General features: G+C 40.6%; 1 protein-coding gene across 1 annotated transcript; it reads left to right on the top strand.

Moving 5' to 3' along the window:
* Positions 1 to 108: 108 nt before the first annotated feature.
* Positions 109 to 19,857, top strand: dbndd1 (dysbindin domain containing 1). Its single transcript, XM_026320547.1, has 4 exons — positions 109 to 416; positions 8,512 to 8,655; positions 12,138 to 12,275; positions 18,543 to 19,857. The coding sequence occupies exons 1-4, from the start codon at positions 386 to 388 to the stop codon at positions 18,695 to 18,697; spliced, it is 468 nt and encodes a 155-aa protein (XP_026176332.1). The 5' UTR covers positions 109 to 385; the 3' UTR covers positions 18,698 to 19,857.
* Positions 19,858 to 20,148: the final 291 nt, after the last annotated feature.

Below are 20,148 nucleotides of genomic sequence, written 5' to 3'. Positions count from 1 at the left end.
GCCTCTCAATGCTGCATGACTAAACCAAGTGGCTTAGAAATTTGCTGCGATGTTACTGTTCCATTTCTGTGCATGGTGGACTCGCTCTGTGAGGCAATGTAGCACTCAGGCAGGTTTGATGGCAAAGCATGGCAAGGGGACTGTTTGAGAGGAGAAATCAACACCACCTGTCTGGGAAATCTAGAACAACAGAGGACAAAAAATAAGGAGGAGCACAGTCTGTGGAGAACTGAGATCTCGTTGTGCCTACCCACCCCCTCTACTCTCTCTTATGTGCACACACAGACACACTCTCCCCTTGCCTCTCCCTTCTTCCCTCCCTGTTTGTCTCCTCCACTCTCCGATGCTGGTGTGGTGAACAGCAGGACACTCTTGGCTGAGCTGCATGGAGGCACAGGGAGGGGCAGGGAGCCCAGGTAAGAGCCATTTTCTATTATTTCTTTTCTCTTTGCAACGGTTTTTGTCACATTAAATAAGCATGATTGGTTTTGTCTTTTGAACGAGTTGTGCTATGAATAGACTGCCTGCTGTTATTGTCTCAATGTTTGCAATATGGGAGACACTGTCAGTACAGCTGAACTATAACCTCTTGTCTTGCTATATAAGTTGGTCTCGAATCATGTCACTCTATTATACTTTCTGTCTAATCAAGTGTTATACACTGAGATGTTAGATTTAAATACAGCAGTGCACAAGTACACTGTCTATGATAATTTTTCTCACCTATAGAATCCCATTGTGGAGGGTTTATTTGTACATTCAAACTTCATGTTTCATCACTGGGCTGGTGCTACAGGTCTTTTTATCTCCAGGCATTGTAGGTCAATGGGCTGATGAATAGAAGTAGTAGTACAATAGTTTGGCCTTTGTATAAAGCCTATCCAGAGAAGCCTGTGCTGTGTGACAGCACTGCACAATGCCTCAGTGCCAGTATCACACTGTGACATATCAACATTCAAAGTGCTGATGATTTAACCCTATACAGTGTAGGTTAAGTATTGTCAGGCACCTAAGTTTTAACTGACATGCTCATGTAGGACATATAATACCACTGCTTTAATAAGAAAAAATGTACATTTAACCCCAATCATGTTGTATTTTGGGATTAAACAATATCTCTGCAGGCACTACATGCTGAATTTTCAGCAGATACTCTGAAAAACAGTACTTATTCTTATGGAAGAAGCTTTTTCCCTACTTTGGCTTTGTTCCACTTGTCACTGTTTACATACAATGTCTGATGGTCATAATTACTGTACCTGTCCATCACAAGTTGGGATATTATTTGTTCATTAAGACTGAACAAATAAGAACCAAAATTATCAATAGAGCAAACATTTCAAGCCATACCTGTAAGACTTAGAATTAATGATACACAAATAGAACAAAAAACACTACACAGACACAGAAAGAAATCAGTACAATGGCCTAATCAATGACCTGGCAAAAAGATGGTGAGAGAGCATGTTAATTCTTCCTACCTCTACTAGACAGTCTAACGCTGACTGATTTATTGAACTGAGACACAAAGTTGTATTCACCTTTTGGCAATTGTACAGTGCCTCATGCTCATCCACCCACCCACTCTCTCTCTCTCTCTATCTATCTATCTCTAGTGCTACTTCTCTGCCCATCTGTCTGTCTTGGGCTAGCTGATTCATAAACAGACGGCTGATAGCTTGAGACAGGGTCACACATACCCCAGGAAGGGCACATGTGATAGCTGACTGCCCTTTACCAGCAGTAACTTATATTCTCATTCTCATATTGGGCAGGTGGCAGCTAGATCAGGCCATCTGTGTAACCTCTTTTAAATGCAGAAGACACTTTGACTTTCTTGAAAGCTCTTTTCTTTTGTCACACATTTACATCCTAGCCAGGATGACAGATTTTTCCACCAAAATTCCACCCATTATGACATGTATGAGGATATAAAAGATGAGCATAGTGTACAGTTAGAACAGGTGTGGCAAGCGGTATTTCTCAGAGTTTTGGATTTAAGTTTGGTCCAGGTCTAAAATGTGTAAATGTGAAAATGTCTTCTAAAGTATGTATATCAGCTGTCACTAAAATAGGTATTTCCTAATGAGATGTACAGTAAAAACGTAAAGTCCCACTTAGTCTGTGCTAGACTGACAAAGGTTGTTTTTTTCTACACAGCAATAGATGGCGACTCTGGAATTCAGTAACTCTTACATCCCAGTCCTCTTCTGGGAACATGTGCCTGGGAAAAAGCACATTTTTACAGTTGAGGACTAAGATTTGGGCCTGGATGGCCGGTTGGCTGCGTAGTTACATGCATGAGTAGTAACGTTAGGCACAGTAATTCAACATCATTTCCTAAAGAGGTGATTTCTGTGGATGGTGGTATTATTGGTGAAATAGAAACCAAAACTGCTGGCAGACATTCTAAATTGAACAAACTTTTCATTATCAGAATCAGAATGAGCTTTATTGCCAAGTGTGTGTGCACACACACATGGAATTTGTTTAGGTACAGGGGGGGTACTCCAGTGCAAACAGACATAAATACAAATGCTACAAAGGATTAAACAGTAAACAGAAATGCTACAAAAAACTAAAAGAAAATGCACAGATAATAAAAAGTAAACAAATTACAGATAACTTATGACCAAACAAGAGTCCAATGTGCTTACAAAAGGTGCAACCTGAAAACAGAATGTAAGGGGAACTAATTGGTGTGCAAAGAGCAAAAAGGTGCCAGTGTCATAGTGCAGGTGGTAGAAGGGAATGGTGGAGAGCTATGAGTTTAAGAGTTGGATGGCCTGAGGGAAGAAGCTTCCTTTGTGCTGGGCTGTCTTGATGTTTGGAGCTCTGAAGCGCTGGCCAGAGGGTAAGAGCTGGAAGAGGTGGTGGCTCGGGTGAGTGGCATCCAGAGCGATTTTCTGAGCTCTTTTTCTCACTCTGGAGGTGAACAGATCTTGGAGAACACCAGGTAGGGGAACACCGATGACCTTCTCTTCGGATGTCTGATTTAGCGGCGGAGCTAAAACAGACAGTGATGGAGGAGCACAGGACAGACTTGATGTCAGCTGAGTAGAACTGGGTCAGCAGCGTCTGTGGAAGTTTGAACTTCTTCAGCTTTCGCAGGAAGTACAACCTCTGCTGGGCCTTTTTCACATTGGAGTCGATGTGCAACCTCCACTTCAGGTCGTGAGAGATGGTGGTGCCCAGGAACCTGAATGACTCCACTGATGCTACAGTGCTGTTCATGATGGTGAGAGGGGGGTTGGTGGGGGCATTTCTCCTGAAGTCCACAACCATCTCCACTGTTTTGAGCATGTTTAGCTCCAGGTTGTTGTGACTGCACCAGAAAGCCAGCTGCTCCACCTCCTGTCTGTAAGCAGACTCTTCACCGTCCTGGATGAGACCAATGACAGTGGTGTCATCTGCAAACTTCAGGAGTTTCGCAGAGGAGTCAAGGGAGGTGCAGGAGAAGAGCAGTGGGGAGAGAACACACCCCTTGGGGGCGTCGATGCTGGTGACGCTGGAGCCAGAAATAAAGTTCCCCATCCTCACTAGCTGTTGCCTATCTGTCAGGAAGCTTGTAATCCACTGACAGGTAGAGTCAGGAACAGAGAGCTGGGAGAGTTTATTCTGGAGGAGTGATGGGATGATGGTGTTGAAAGCCGAGCTGAAGTCCACAAACAGAATCCTCACATAAGTCCCTGATTTGTCCAGATGTTGCAGGATGTAGTGCAGCCCCATATTGACTGCATCATCCACGGACCGATTGGATCGGTAGGCAAACTGCAAGGGGTCCAGGGAGGGTCCAGTGATGTTCTTCAGGTGGGCCAACACCAGTCTCTCAAAGGACTTCATGACCACAGATGTCAGAGCCACCGGTCTGTAGTCATTGAGTCCTGTGATTTTTGGCTTCTTGGGGATGGGGATGATGGTGGAGCGTTTGTAGCATGCAGGGACTTCACATAGCTCCAGTGATCTGTTGAAGATCAGAGAGAAGATGGGAGCCAGCTGGTCAGCACAGGTTCTGAGGCATGTTGGTGAAACCCCATCTGGTCCTGGTGCTTTCCTTCTCTTCTGCTTCCTGAAGAGCCGACACACATCGTCCACACTGGTCTGAAGTATAGGAGCAGGGGAGAGGGGGTTAATGGTTGGAGGTGTTAAAGGTTGCTCTGGAAGACAATCAGAGCGGGTGGGGGGTGATTCAAATCTGCAATAGAACTCATTCAGATCGTTCACCAGGGTTTGATTGCCTATTGAGGAGGGGGGTGAAGTCCTGTAGTTGGTTATTGTCCTCAGGCCTCTCCACACTGAAGCAGAGTCGTTAGCTGTAAACTGGTTTTCCAGCTTTTTGGAGTAGCTCGTCTTAGCTGCTCTGATGTCCTTATTCAGTGTGTTCCTAGCCTGATTATACAAGACACGATCACCACTTCTGTAGGCATCTCCTTTGGCTTGATGAAGCTGTCTGAGTTTTCCAGAGAACCACGGTTTGTCGTTGTTGTATGTTAAAAAAGTCCGGGTGGGAATGCACACATCCTCACAGAAACTGATGTAAGATGCAACAGTCTGTGAGTTCGTCCAGGTTTGTGGCAGCAGCTTAAAAAACACCCCAGTCAGTACATTCAAAGCAGGCTTGTGGCTCCTGCTCTGTTTCCCTGGTCCATGTCTTAATAGTTCTCACTACAGGCTTAGCAGATTTGAGGTTTTGCCTGTATGTTGGTATGAGGTGGACCAGACAGTGGTCAGAGAGTCCTAAAGCTGCTCTGGGGATCTCTTGTGGCTCAAGTGTGCTTTATTAAAGTCTCCGAGGATGATAAAAACAGTGTCCGGGTGCTGCTGCTCCGTGTTGGAGATCTCCTCAGCACAGCTGATGCAGCTCATCGCACCCGCGCGCTTGCTGGGGAATGTAAACACTGACCAGAACGCACGAGGAAAACTCCCGCGGCGAGAAGAAGGGTTTACAGTTAATGACAAGCGCTTCAATTTCAGGACAGCAGATCTTCTTCAACACTTGTTACATCTGTACACCACCTCTCATTGATGTAAAAGCATGTCCCGCCACCGCGCGATTTCCCCATTGCGTCTGAGTTCCGGTCCGCTCTGATCAGCAGAAATCCGGGTAGATGGAGCGCGCTGTCCGGTATGGCTCCATTAAGTCAGGTGATGTAATGTTAGCCTTTCAGTTTGTGTGGGAAATCAATCAATAATCCCCAATCAACAATGGGCTTCCCACAGTGGAATCAGACTATATCATGTTCTGGCTTGCCTTGGCTGCACCACACTTTTCACCTGAAACAAGAAATGCAACTGTCTAGGAACATACTGCAAGAAATGGCACCAGCCATCTGGTCAAACCCATCAGGAAGCTGTTACACTCCCACACTAACTTTCATGCTGATATCATAAAAACAACCGTTTGCTTTTGCAAAATTTAGTTCCATGCAAACAGAGTATGACTTTAGTTACATTTTTCTGTTGCTATATCATTTGTAGTACCTTTTCCCTTTGTTGAGCAATTATCCAATTCAATTCAATTTTATTTGTATCGCGACAAATCACAATACAAATCATCTCAATCAAATCACTTTACAAAAACCGAAAACCCAACAAATCCCTTATGAGCAAGCACTTGGCGACAGTGGAGAGGAAAAACTCCCTTTAACGGAAGAAAAAACCTCCAGCAGAACCGGGCTCAGTTTGGGGGGCCATCTGCCTCAACCAGTTGGGGTGAGTGGATAGAGGAGAGAGAAAAGAACAGCAACAGTAAACAACGAATAGACACTGCAGGTTGGTGGGGCCAGTAACTGCACATCAGCGATATACAGCTCCAGGACCAGGGACACCTGCAGAAGGTACAGAGAGAACAGAGAGAGAGGGAGAGAGCACAAAGTTAGTGACATTCAATGGTGGAATATACATGTGAGGGGGGAGGAGAGGAAGAGAGGGGAAGGGAAGGAAGGGTTAGGGTTAGGATAGGGGAGCTCAGTGCACCGATGGTCCTCGGGCAGTCTAGGCCTATAGCAGCATAACTAAGGGATGGTTCAGGGTAACCTGAAGCCAGCCCTAAGTATACGCTTTGAGGTTGTCAAAGAGGAAGGTTTTAAGTCTAGCCTTAAAAGTACAGAGAGTGTCTGCCTCCTGAACCCAGACTGGGAGCTGGTTCCACAGGAGAATAGCTTGATAGCTAAAGGCTCTGCCTCCCTTTCTGCTTTTGGAAACTCTGGGAACCACAAGTAGACCTGCACTCTGAGAGCGAAGTGGTCTATTGGGATAATATGATACTATGAGGTATGAAGGAGCTTCATCATAAAGGGATTTGTATGTGAGAAAAAGGATTTTAAATTCTATTCTGTATTTTACAGGGAGCCAATGAAGAGAGGCTAATATAGGAGAAATATGATCTCTCTTGTGGACTGGTGGCCTGTCCAGGGTGTACCCCTGCCTTCCACCCGAGAGAGAGCTGGGATAGGCTCCAGCAGATCCCCGTGACCCTGATTCAGGAAAAAGCGGGTTTATAAAATGGATGGATGGATGATCTCTCTTGCTAGTTTCTGTCAGGACTCTGGCTGCAGCATTCTGGATTAACTGGAGGCTTCTTATGGAGATACTGGGACATCCAGATAGTAATGAGTTACAGTAATCTAGCCTTGAGGTAACAAATGCATGGACTAGTTTTTCTGCATCATTTTGAGACAGGATGTTCCTAATTTTGGCAATACTGCGCAGGTGAAAGAAGGCAGTTCTAGAGATTTGTTTTATGTGTGAGTTAAAGGACATGTCCTGGTCAAAAATAACTCCAAGGTTTTTCACAGTAGTGCTGGAGGCCAGGGCAATGTCATCTAAAGTAGCTATAATTTTAAAAAAGTTATTTCTGAGGTTTTTAGGCCCAAATACAATAACTTCTGTTTTCTCTGAATTTAAAAGTAGAACGTTACTGATCATCCAGGCCTTTATGTCAGTTAAACATGCTTGAAGTCTGGTTAACTGGTTTGTGTTAACAAGTTTCATAGATAGATACAGCTGAGTGTCAGCTGCATAGCAGCGGTAATTAATAGAGTGCTTCCTAATGACATAGCCTAAAGGAAGCATGTACAGGGTGACCAGAATCGGTCCTAGCACAGAGCCTTGTGGAACTCCATAACTAACTTTTGTGCATGTGGAAGGTTCATCATGGACATGAACAAACTGGAATCTGTCTGATAAATAGGATTGGAACCATTTTAATGCTGTTCCTCTGATAGCAGTCACCTGGTCCAGTCTCTGTAATAAGATGTTGTGGACAATAGTGTCGAATGCAGCACTAAGGTCTAGAAGGACAAGTATAGAATCAAGTCCATTATCTGAGGCTAAGAGAAGATCGTTGGTGACTTTTAACAGTGCTGTTTCTGTACTATGATGTGCTCTAAATCCTGATTGAAAATCTTCAAATAGTTCATTCCTGTGTAAGTGGTCTGATAGCTGCTTAGCAACAGCTTTTTCTAGGTTTTTAGAAATAAATGGGAGGTTGGATATTGGTCTATAATTAGCCAAGACTCCTGGATCAAGACTAGGCTTTTTGAGTAAGGATTTGATTACTGCAGTCTTAAAGGCCTGTGGTACGTAGCCTGATACTAGAGATAAATTTACTAAGTCTAATAAAGATGACATGCTTGATTTGGACACCACTATAGTCTAGCACCACATCACTTAGAAAAACCTGCCTCTACTTGAAAAATTGAGGTACAGTAGTTTGTGTTACAGTTATAATTGTTTGCATTCTTTCAATTAAATGTGTGGCAGTACTCCTATCTCTACTTGACTCAGCTTCTTCACATAACCACTGTGCTTTCAAACAAGTAGATATTTAACCTTGAGCAAGTTCAACAAATTTAGAGTTTGTGCACACTCCAGCTTTTGAATGGATGCTATTTTAAGTGCCTTCTATTTTCATACTTTGTTAATAGCCTGTGTGAATGTTTTCTATTTTGAATGGCTGTTTAACATATTTTTCAGTTGGAATGGGAGAAGATCACTGTCATATTGTCAGAATGCATTTACTTTATAGAAATGTTAAATAAGACTAATATAACAACTGTTGTTGCAGTAAACCAATCTTATTTTAAGGAATCTCAGCTATAAAACTTTTAACACTGTGAGTACACACACACACACAAATGTGTAAATGGAAATTAAGACAAATTTGACAGAAGCTGGAGAATAGAGTCTATGACTGACTGGGCAAACAGACATGCAACTGTGATATTTAAGTATCACAATAGATGATATACTTACCTGTGGATTAACATTGCCTGGTGTCTGAGTTAGCACTGGTTACACATGGAGGACGATCACTGAACATGGCTCAGTCATGACTCAGTACTTGAGTACCTAATAGTCTTATTTGACATGTCCAGTGAGCTAAGTAGAGCAATTAAGCCAACATCTCTAATGTAATCTTTTATTAGAAGACTAGAAACCGATGGTCAGCATCTTTTTTCTTTTTATTCTCTTCACTCACATTCTTGCTCTGTTTATGTGCATTGATAGAGCCCAATAAAGACATCCAGAAGCTGCTGAAACCCTCCAGCTCAGGGGATCTATCCAAGGAGTTGCTCCAGCACTCAGCAGGGGAGGAAGAGGGCGGCCTGCCAGGGCATACTCCTAGTCTGCTGCACATTACTGAGAAGAGACGTGAGTACCAGGGAATTGGGTAAAGACACACTGATATAAAAAATGTGAGAGAGTGGTAAAGAGGTTAAAAGAGTCTTACCGGTGCCAACCACTACTGGTTCGATCTACAGTAAAGTATAGTGACACATGCTGAATCTCATAGCATAGGTTTGTGGAGCACTAATATATCAGTTCCACACATACAGTAGAATAATAGACTATTAACATTTTCTCTGAGTCCAGGTTGAGTACCTCTGATCTTGAAGCCCACTGATAGATCACCACCTATTTTCAGGTACACTGGTTACACATTCTTAAAGACCACTCTAGCTTGAAAGGGCTCATTGTGCATCACTCCCATACAAAAGCTTCCCTGTACATGCCAAACTCAGAGCCCAGAGCCCAGGGCACAGAAACATGAATACTGGTGCTACATGGGTGACAAGGCAGTCTTTATCTCCTTCACTGACTAAACATTTTTTTCTGAGACAGCTCATCCAGAGACTAATGTCTGTCTCTGTGATTCAATTACAACAGAATGATCAGCCCTTGTGCTTATTCAGTGTTATCACACTAACCTTAAGAGATCAGGAATTCACCATTTAACCATTTTTTTCTATTTTATGGAGGTTTTTCATTAAGGTTTTGTCTATAGTCCTGCAGCATCACATTGCATCTCCACTCCAAATGGTACAGACATATTATGTCCTAGTGTTGCAGTTTTCTATCCAAAAAGCAGGATCACAGTTACTCAAGATCCCAGAGCAAAAGCACCTATACCCTAAACAAACATCTAAGTAGCCCAGAAAATATAAACTAATTGAAAATAAAAAAAAATTGTATGATGACTGCTTAGTGGTGTGTGAGCAGAAAAATGTTTATCTGCCTTTAGCCTTCATCACAGAAACTGTCAGTTAAACAAAAGAAAGAAATTTGGATTCAACCAACTTTGAGTATTGCTTATTTCCACAGAAACATGCTTGAGTCACCAAGTATTTTCATCTAGTGTACCTTGACCTAGTTACAATATTTATAGTTAACATTATCAAATTGGGTGTGGAAAGTAACCTGTATGTTAAGTCACTGCAGATGTTCAGATAAATAATTTTTTGCATTGCATGTTTAATATGGTATCTCCATAGCTTAGCCTTATCTCAGTTGTCAGAGCCCAGTCATTACAAGCTGTTCAGGCTGAACAGATGACCTCAGAGCCATACTGGGCCAGTAGGGAGAGAAGGGGATTACAGATTCAACATGCAAGGCACATTCCCTCTGTTCTCTTATCCTTTCTCTCAAATGTAAACTCCTCCCTCTTACCCACCCTCCTTATTCTTTGTTCCTTCAATCAAACCCATCTGTATCTTTTTACATGCAGGGAAAGGAAGAGGGGGAAAATGAACCAAAAATTAAATTAAAGCCTTTTTGTAGAATATGAAATTGACTGAATATTCAGTGAATTAAAAGGACCTTTATTTCACACACGCTAACTACAAAAGCCAAGATTATTATAACATGCTGAAAATAAAAATAAAAATGTCAAGTAGGAGTTAGAATGGATCAGAACTTCACAGGCCACCAGGCTGTATTCTTGCTGTAAAAGGATGTAGGGGTCTATTACATCATCCATCTGCTACAGGCACAAAGTCCTCCATTTTTCAAGCCTCAGCGTGAATTCGTACTCCCAACTGGTGTCTCAGAGTTCCACTGATTGGCTTTTGAGACAGGGGCAGTTATTTCAGTGTGCCTGCCTGGGAGAGAAAACGTTCTGATCAATTATTCAAAGAGAAACGGTGTAAGAGAGGGGGAAAGAGGTTGGGGAGAGGTGGCTGGAAGAGCACAGCAGAATGGGAATAATCTTGTAACCAACTGCAAATAATAGCAGAAAATTATCCTGGGAACTGCCTTGCTTCCATGTCATGTATTTTCTCTCCATTCACCTCCCCTCTTATTTCTTTATATTAGCTTTCTTACCCAGCTTCATTGCTCCCTCTTCTCTCATTATCCTACCTCTTCCTCTTTTCTCTTCATCTCCTCCTCCACAATTTCCAACCTCCCTGGTTCACCACCTCCAGTTTCTTCACTCTTCCTGAAAAGCGGGTCAAGCTTTCTGTATATACAAGCACCTTCTAGCTTGTGCAAAAGTTATATATAATCACAAGCAGAGTCAAGAAAAAATAGGAAGGGAGTAAAAATATTAAATGAATTAACAAAAACAATTCTTTATCTTTCGCATCATATGGCAGATTCTCCACTGCATGCAGGAACCTTCAGTTCCTAAATTTTCATTGCTCATTTCTTATTTTTATTCTCTCATAGTCACTGCTTCCTCACTTTTCGAAAAGGAAGCCATGTGTCTCCTGGCATTTCTTGTGTTGAGCATTTTTAATATATTTGAAACATGGCACAATGACCAGCCACTGCTTCAGCATGATGATAAGTCTTCTTTAAATCAATATGTTCTCTCAAGAGGGTAATGCAGAGGAGTGAATGTAGCAGAAAACAAAGAGCAGCAAGAGAATGGACACTGGTTCTTCAGCCTGAAAAATAGTCTTAAACAGCCGGGAAGAGAGCATACAAACGACAGAGGATAGCAACAGCTTTCAACCTGTCGCCTAACCTGATATTTTCTTCCACAAAGGTTTCATTCAGACTTGATGTTGCATGGCAGGCAGGTATCTCCTGATTAATAAGGAAATACAAGCACACCTCTACCTGCAGTCTCCTAACATTTGTATAAAGTAGATAGGCTCAGTTTTATTACACAGAATTGGCTCCTAACTTGCTTGCTTGGTGATGCTGAGATAAGCAGAAGCAAATGTTCCAGGGTCCTTATATATGTATTAAAGACGGTTTGAATAAATTTTAGTTTACATAAAATTTCTGATTTGGAGGCAGGCTGACTGGAATGCTGAGTCTGAAACATTCATGTGAAAATAATCCTGTTGTGTCCGGCCTGCTAAAGAATCAGAGACTTCAGGAATGAACAGGTGCAGCACACCCAGGCAAAAAAAATGTGTTTTAAGAACTGGCTATTTACATCTTTGCTGAATTTAGCTCTTGGTTCAATTTTTGACTTACTGCCTGTGATAACACACAGTTGTCATGCTTAAACAGAGTCATTCACAGACTACAGTTGTGAGCTCAGAGGCAGGTTAAAGAAAGCTACAGTGTCTGAAATATTTCTGAAGAAGGAAAAGGGGGTAAAACAGTAAAAATGCTATTTGTTGAAATCACTTTCACAATAGTACCACAAGAGCCAGCTATTGATCTGACAGTGAGTACAATGGAGATTCAAAAGTTGCTTTACATGATAGGCTGAGAAACTTCTTGGAATAAATGTACAGTAGTACATTTACCACTTCTTTTAAAGAGCTGCTTTTCTTCTCTAATGTCAGTAAAAAATGTGTAGATAATTTCACTCTTTTAACTTTCTTCCTCTCCCACCCCTCTCTCTCTCTCTCTCTCTCTCTCTCTCTCTCTCTCTCTCTCTCTCTTCCTCATAGAACCACTGAGTAGTGTGTCTTCTTTAGAGGTGCACTTTGACCTCCTGGATCTGACTGAGCTGACTGACATGTCTGACCAGGAACTGGCTGAAGTTTTTGCTGACTCTGATGAGGAGAACCACAATGAGTCCCCAGCAGGTAAGGCCTGCTAACAAGCAAAATGCATATGTTTTTACAATAAATACAAATAATCAAAATAAAAGAAGGGGAACGTTTTACATTCTAAAAACTACACCTACAATTATCCAGGTTTGGACTGAAAACAGAGACTGTGACGTAGAATTTACCTAGAATCTTCACAGCACTTTCTTACCAAATCTGGCCAAATACAGGTTCAAATCATAAGTAACAATGATGTATGTGATTTGCACACTTTAAGCAACAAACCAATCATCCTAACTGTATTGCAAAGGTGTGCAGTCAGGTCTGCAGATCCATAGCCATATATTTTATTTTATGGATTTTTTATCACGAGGTAGTGTAAACAACTTTCTTATTTACTTTGCAAGTTTTGCTCTGCAGTTTCATTAAACAAACCTTTACCTCATCTTGATGACTTTTTAGGAGTGAAAAGGGAAACATAAGATAGTAAAAGTGTGGTGTTAGTCAGTGACCTGAGGGACATAGAATAATATATTGATGTATATACGTGTGTGTGTGTGTGTGTGTGTGTGTGTGTGTGTGTGTGTGTGTGTGTGTGTGTGTGTGTGTGTGTGTGTTTCATATCATAATGGTCCAGCAGGGTCCTAAAAAAGACTGCTAAGCCATAAAGATTTGAAATCATGCAACACCTTCAAAGTGTTATGAATAAATTGCCTTTACAAAGCAGTTGAGTTTAACACATTGTAACTGTACAGCTGTGTTTAACATTGTTAAACTTCCTTTTTACATCGACTATTACTGTTATAATTCTCAGGAGAAACAATTTCATTTAGTTTATAGTAATTAATAACACTTTGGCTCACAGCTGGGAATTCTTTCATTCTGAAATGTGGGAGTAAAAGGAAACATGTTTTATATGAATTGGATCACACCAGTCCCACATTAACCAAATCAGCCAAATGCAGTAGGGCCTATTGTATATTTCGTGCATAGACAGATCAACAAAAAAATTTCAAATATAATTTTTTAGAGAATCTCATAGTAGGCTGACCACACCTGCTTGCAGAGATCGTAACTCTGGATTGTTTAGTTCCACCATTATGATCAAATATACTTTTCACACTAGTGGAGAGAAATTCATCTAAAAACCTGTATCCTGGGTAACCTGTACCCAATACAGTGCTTCTTCTTATTCTTCCTACAACCTGAGATTATCTTAAATTTCATGTCTCCTTCTTCATCAGTATTTTTCTTTCCTTTCTTCTGTTTATCAGTAATGTTCCATGTCATAGCACACCTTATTAAGTGTGAGTTATGGCCCCTTTTGACCATCTGTAGTGTACACTGCTGTCTCTGGCTTCACAGCCAATTATTGAAATTAAATGAAAGTTTTCTTCTCACTGCTGCTAGTGCTAACACAACTGCAAAGTCAGGCATGTAGTTGCCCAGATATTGCAATCACCATTTTGGCATTAGTATACTAACTAAGTTTTACTGGATGGATTATAGCAATAGATCATTAGAGTGATTTGGCACTGCAGGCATCTGTTAACTTTAGGTTTTTATGTCTTAAATAAAACACTTGCCAGTCTAGACTACAGTGTCAAACACAATTCATATACAGTCAATATTTACCATCAGTCTTGATGTTAATGTTGAGCATACCATATAAAAACGAAATTGAGGGATTTAGAATATTTTACTTTTTAATGAATCACAAATTAAGGTGACATGTTTAATCCAAATCAGATTCAAGGTTTTTTTCAACATATTTCCTCACGTATAGTTAAATACCACATTCTACTACAATTTGATTCAGCTCAGTTTGATTAATGGCAATACAGTAAGTTTCACAAAGTTTAATGCTTTTTTCAGGGTAGTAAAGAAGTATGCAAATGCACTTAAAAGACTATGACTTGACAAACGTAAGTCTCAAGTAACAACATGTCAGTCAGATATACTAATAGCTTATATACACTATATTTACCTCAATACACTTTAAATGACAGCCAAGCAAACTAAACGGTTTTAGTATGTCCTGCCTTTTCAGCTGTCTTCTCCGCCACATTTATTCAGCTATTAATCACAGACCACAGATGCCTTTCAGTAGCTATACAATACAGGTGCCGCTAAAAGGCTTCCAGTCCAAGGCTTCAAATCTGCTGCTCTGCTTTCTGCAAATTGAGATGAAGTCCTGCTGTCGCTGTAATAATATTAAATAATTTCATTTTCAACTGCCTTGTGAGAAAAACAGAGCCACAACAATCAGAAAATGTTTGCTCACTCAGAATGGCATTTATTGTTATTTCATAATGACATCTTGACCATGAGCAATGTGTGTCATTCACTCTAGCAGTTTTACCTGCATAAATCATGAATAAAAATCAATCTGCCATATGAGTATGACTACAGAAAACATTTTTTTTCTGTTTTTGTGTCTCACACACCCCTCTCTTTTAACTTCTGTCTCTTAGCTTTCCTCTATCCTGGGAACCTTTGGGTGTATGACATAAATTCATTCATATTGATACACAAACAACAATAGGTGGTGTGAACATATACATGGTGTCAATTACACAGTTGGCAAATATCAATAAATGCTGCCTTTAGACTGCCAGGCGGTCAGTGGTTTGATTCCCAAGGAGGCTGAGTGAGCAAGTAATTGCACAGAGATTTGCAGCTATAACCAAATTTTTGATACAGTTGTTATAGTTTGCAGACTGGCAGTGATGTGTGTGAGAGAGAAAGGATTTATCCAAACAGCAACTCATTGCACAAGTCTGTTGTGAAGACCAGCTATTATGTTTCATCTGAATTCCATAAAATGTCCTTCATTATTTAGCCATGTAATTTCTGGCAGAGTCTTAAACAACCTTGCTAAAACTCCATGATGTAAACTATATAGACAAAGGCACTCTAAATAAAGTAAGTTGGTTTATTTGCCCCAAACCTCATCAGCAGATTGAGGCACTTAAATGAATTTGTATGATAGTTTGCATTGCAAATGTGGGTCAGATATTATTAAGCTGTGAAGAACTGCTGAGCATGTGCCAGGATTTGGAGGGTATGAAGGAACTGAGGGAGAGGGAAAAAGATATACAAAAAAAAAAGGTGGTGGCAGAGGGTTGGAATAGATGGGTCAGTGAGTACATGCAGAATTCTTCAATAATTCACTTTCCCCTGATAGAAGCAAAAGCTATTCTAACAGTTAGCATAATCTGAGTTACAGCCTAGCACATTATTTAGAGATTGAGTTTAGGTTGATAGATTGTCTTTTTTACCTTGATTAGTCTTATTTGTTTTGTTTACTCTGCTGTCTTTGGCATTTTCCTGTTGCTGATCCCTATGTTCCTCACTGTCACTTTCAGCTACTGGCAACTTGAAGCCTATTTCAGATTTTATGTTTTTATGGACAGTTAAACCAAAATTTGTTAATGTAATCAATTGTACTTCAGTTAAAATGCAGTGAGCTGTGAACATACTGTAGTTAGTGTACCATCAACCACCTTGTTCTAAAATCAGCTCCACTGAAAAAACACTGAACCACAGGTTCAGTGCTTTTGCTTTGCTTTTGTCCAGTTGGTGGGCGTTTTGGTTTAGACTCAAATGAACCATAATGTTTATGCATTTCCCAGAAACACCACAGGCAGCGCTTTGGCTTCTTTTTTCACACGGGAGCAGCAAAACTGCGTTTCTCTCCAAAGGTGTTTGTCATGATCAAGTAATGTAACTTGTGCTTAAGAGTAGGAATTTATTTTGAGGGTTTGGCCAAGGATTTCTTCATCTTTTCTGTGAAAGGATGAAGTGATGCAGAAACTGGGGGAACAAAAATAGAGAGAACAAGAAAATTTGGAGGAAAAAAAGAAAAAGAAAGCTAATGAAATTAATTTACACTCCAGCATATCTGTCACTCTGATTCAATCATATGAAAATATTGTTCCAGTGTATAGTAAGAAACATCTAGTTTCGTGTTAGCAATTGAACACAGACCACAACCATATGTCATAACAAAAAGCTATGATATTAGATCAGTGCAGGCAAACATTCAACAGGCCACACCTTAATAAATGATGTCACAGCAGGTGTCTCCAATCTGCTAACATGTGCAGCAATGTCACTGTTTGGGATGTAGCCAGAAATGAAGCACGCGGGAAGGTTTTAGCACATAGAGAGGCTGTACAGTTAGAAGCCTTTTGTTTTATGTCATTCAGTGGTGATTTGTCTTTGAGGATGAAAATACCACATTTTGCAGACGCTCTATAAAAGCTCTCTAAATTGAACAGGTCAGATTCCAGTTGAACTTGCTGTCTAAGGGGCCTCGCCGTGCTTTTCATTACAGCGCAGATTGTTATGTTTGAAAAATATTTGCCCCAGTTCACAAACACTGATTGAGCTGTGCTAGGATTAGCATGGACAAATAAGTGTTGTTTCCCTTAAATGGGCTGAAAGAGAAGGGCATTGTTACAAACTGTATACGTGTGCATGTACATGTGCACAGATTTGAAGGTTTAGAACAAGAACAGCAGAGTCTAGTTTTTCAGAAACACTAGGTTATGCAGCAACATGCTTATGGAGAATTTAATGGCTGCTAGCCAACAGTGCAGAAGGAATACAGCAGAGAACTTCAAGGTATAGGGTATTCTGTGTATGTGACAGCAAGACAGCAAGAGACAGAAGAGAGAGGGAAAATGTGATTATGTTGTGGAGAGGTATGTGAGTTCTTTACTTCTTAGGTGTGCAGCTATTCCTCTATGTGAGTTTAAATAGTTTTAATTGGATGCCAGGGCAGACAGCACTGTGGCTTAGTGGTTAGCACTGTTCCTGTGTTAGATCACAGGAAGAAGGTCATTCATAACCCAGCAAGGGCCTTTTTGTGTGGAGTCTGCATGTTCTCCCAGTGTTTATGTGAGTTCACTCTGGGTACTCTGGTTTCCTCCCACAGTCTAAAAACATGTATGTCAGGTTGATTGGTGATTCTAAATTGTCCATAGGAGTGAGTGTGAGTGTGTGAGGTTGATTGTCTCTTTATATGGTCCTGTGATGGACTGGTGACCTGTCCAGGGTGTACCCCTGCCTTTCACCCGAAGAGAGCTGGGATAGGCTCCAGCAGATCCCCGTAACCCTAATTAGGAATAAGCGGGTATAGAAAATGGATGGATGGATGGATGGATGGATGGATGGATAATGGGTGGATGGAAGGATAGATGCCAAGGCAGAAACAGGTCAACAGAAATGTGAATAATGCATAATCAATGGAAAAAAGATATGATGACATACTTTGCACTGCCATGCATTTATGCAGTATATCATATAGTAGGTACACATTGAAGACACACATTTATATAACTACACAAACAAAATAAACAGTCAATCAGAAGGTGTTTGTGAAGTTAAATGCAGCAGATTCATCCATGCTGCTGAGGAGATTGTTATTCTTCTAATTAAAATACAGCAGAGAGACCATCAATCTTCTGAGATCAATATTGTCTTCTCTTCTCCCCATCACTCTCATTGTTTCACAGTCTCTGTGTGTGAGGATATGGATGTGTCTTTGAGGAGATATCTAAGCCTGGTACATAGTATGATGTTCAGACTGAGAAAGGCAGTGAAAAGCAGAGTTGTCAGCTTTCTACCACTCACTCCTTCTGTTGCCTTGTTGTCTTCCTGGTAGGTTGGAGATCACCACCAAGTGGTCTGAAACTGCAATTGGCACAAAAAAAAATCTTACTATGTTTAATATAAAAAATAAAACACTTGTAACTGATAGATTATTTATGGTGATTATGTGTGTGTTGGTTTATATAAAGAGAGACATTTTGGGTTGAGGAATACTGAGGATAGTTTTTAGATACATCACTTCCATTCTCCATCCCAGCTGGTCATTTTTCACTTTATCATTTTATAAAAAACTAAAAACCTATACAAAAATAAAAACCTAATCAGAGTGATCCCAATAATCTTGAAAAGATGGGACATGCTTAGCAGTGGCTGGTATGTATGTGTGTGTGCAGGAATGCTGGATAGACTGAAGGCTTTTAAAGGTCAGATAAAAAGAAAGCAGCAGCAAATAGAATAGAGAAGGCCTCTGTTGCATTTTGACAGCCAAGCACTGGAGTTGGTTTTAAGTACATATGTTGTAAGAAGGTGTAGGGTGTAAAAATTTAGACAAGTTTAAGAGTGTGCAGGGTGAGTTCCTTTTGTCTGTTTTCCGTTATCAGATAAAATTACTGCATCTGTATTTATGTCTACCAACCAGGACTTTGACTTATTGACAGGAATGCATTTTGTCTATTTTGTTTTAAGGTTCCCACCAGCCTGTGTTGCCCAGAGGGGGGTACATGCGCTCCCCCTCATGGACGCGCTGCAGTAAAGTCGAGCCCCCGCGAGAGAGAAAGCACCACAGCGACTCAGACACCGCAGAGCCCTTAATGAAGCTGGAAAGGCCAAAGCAGCCATGATATCTGATGTGAAACAGTGAGAGCAACCCCGGACAGACACAGCCAGAGTGAGAACACAAAGAGAGAGAGACCAAGAGGTCCCCATCTGCCACCATGTAGTCACAGAATGTGGTGCTGAATAAAAAAGTTCAGGTTGAACTCTGGACACTGTGCTCTGTACTTTAACTAAAGATAAGATGTGCAATACACACTCTCCTTCTCTCCTCTCTTTCTTCTTCTTCTTTCTCCCATACAAACACACACAATTATTGTGTTTTCATTCAAGGGGCTTTTAATGCACTTTGGGCTACCAGAAGATTTTAAGCTTTGTTTTTGAATGACAGGCAGGGTATAGGGTAAGCAGAATAAGAGTACCTCCATCCTTGCAGCCTCTCAGCGTGGGAACTAGCCTGGACTTTAAGATTGGCACTAAAAGCTGTGTCCACAGTGAGAGGCCAGAGCCTTCAATTGAAGTTCAGACACATGTCCTGGTAATTCACATTAAATTATCCGGACATGTGTTGAAGCATTAATGAGTTTAAATTGTTCAAAACAGAACATCATGCTAAGGCTGTTTTTTAATGTGTTGCTTGAAAATGTGATAGGTAAATGAGGTGACTTTACCTGTGGCATTGGGTTTCAGTGAGGATACTCCCTATCTATCAGTTTAATGAAGAATGTGTGTTATTTTAAATGCCTAAACAAAAATATTGCACTTCTCTCACTGAATTATTGGCATTTGGTTCAGATGACTCAAAAGATAAACAGACCAAGTAGCAGCTATATGCAATATACATTTTAAAACTTAAATACAATATTTTTTGTCAATTTTTTTGACATTTTCCTGTCATTTCCTGAAAAGGATGTCTGACACAATTGCTGCTGCTAAACCAATTTAAGTTGGAAATCAAATTCCACTATGAGACATGCATTAAGTAGTTGGATGATACTTGAAGCAGTTTGTAGTAAGGACAGAACTGCACCAGTCAGGTGGATTTGCATGAATGCCAAAATAACAACAAAGTGCCAACATTTTTTAATCATCTTTCAAAAGATTTAGATTCTATGATGCAATATTTTCAGTTTTCAAAACAAATGTTATAGCTGAATACTTGATTTATTTATCTCATGTTAAGCTTGTCTATACCAGGAGTGCCAATAATTCTGACTGCTGTGACACAATGGATCAAAAGGTGACAATGGGATGGTAGAAGAATAAATAAAAGTCTTGAAAAAGTATGTGTTTTTGTGATTTATTAAGTTAATATACAGTGGAGGAGACACTTTCTGTACACCCTAAACATTCTGTATAAAACACACTAAACATTTAATCCACCCTAAAATATATAGATCTGTAGCCTCTTTTATATTACCTTTCTCTGGAGCAGTATCAGTACAAGGACAGACTGCAAATTACTGTACACTGAGCTCACACAACTCATACTGCAAGGAACACACTCAAGGAACTCAGC

This window comes from Mastacembelus armatus, chromosome 3, assembly GCF_900324485.2.
Source record: "Mastacembelus armatus chromosome 3, fMasArm1.2, whole genome shotgun sequence".
Classification (NCBI taxonomy): Eukaryota; Metazoa; Chordata; class Actinopteri; order Synbranchiformes; family Mastacembelidae; genus Mastacembelus; species Mastacembelus armatus.
The sequence above is the reverse complement of the archived record's forward strand: the minus strand, read 5'-3'. Positions and strand labels throughout refer to the sequence as shown.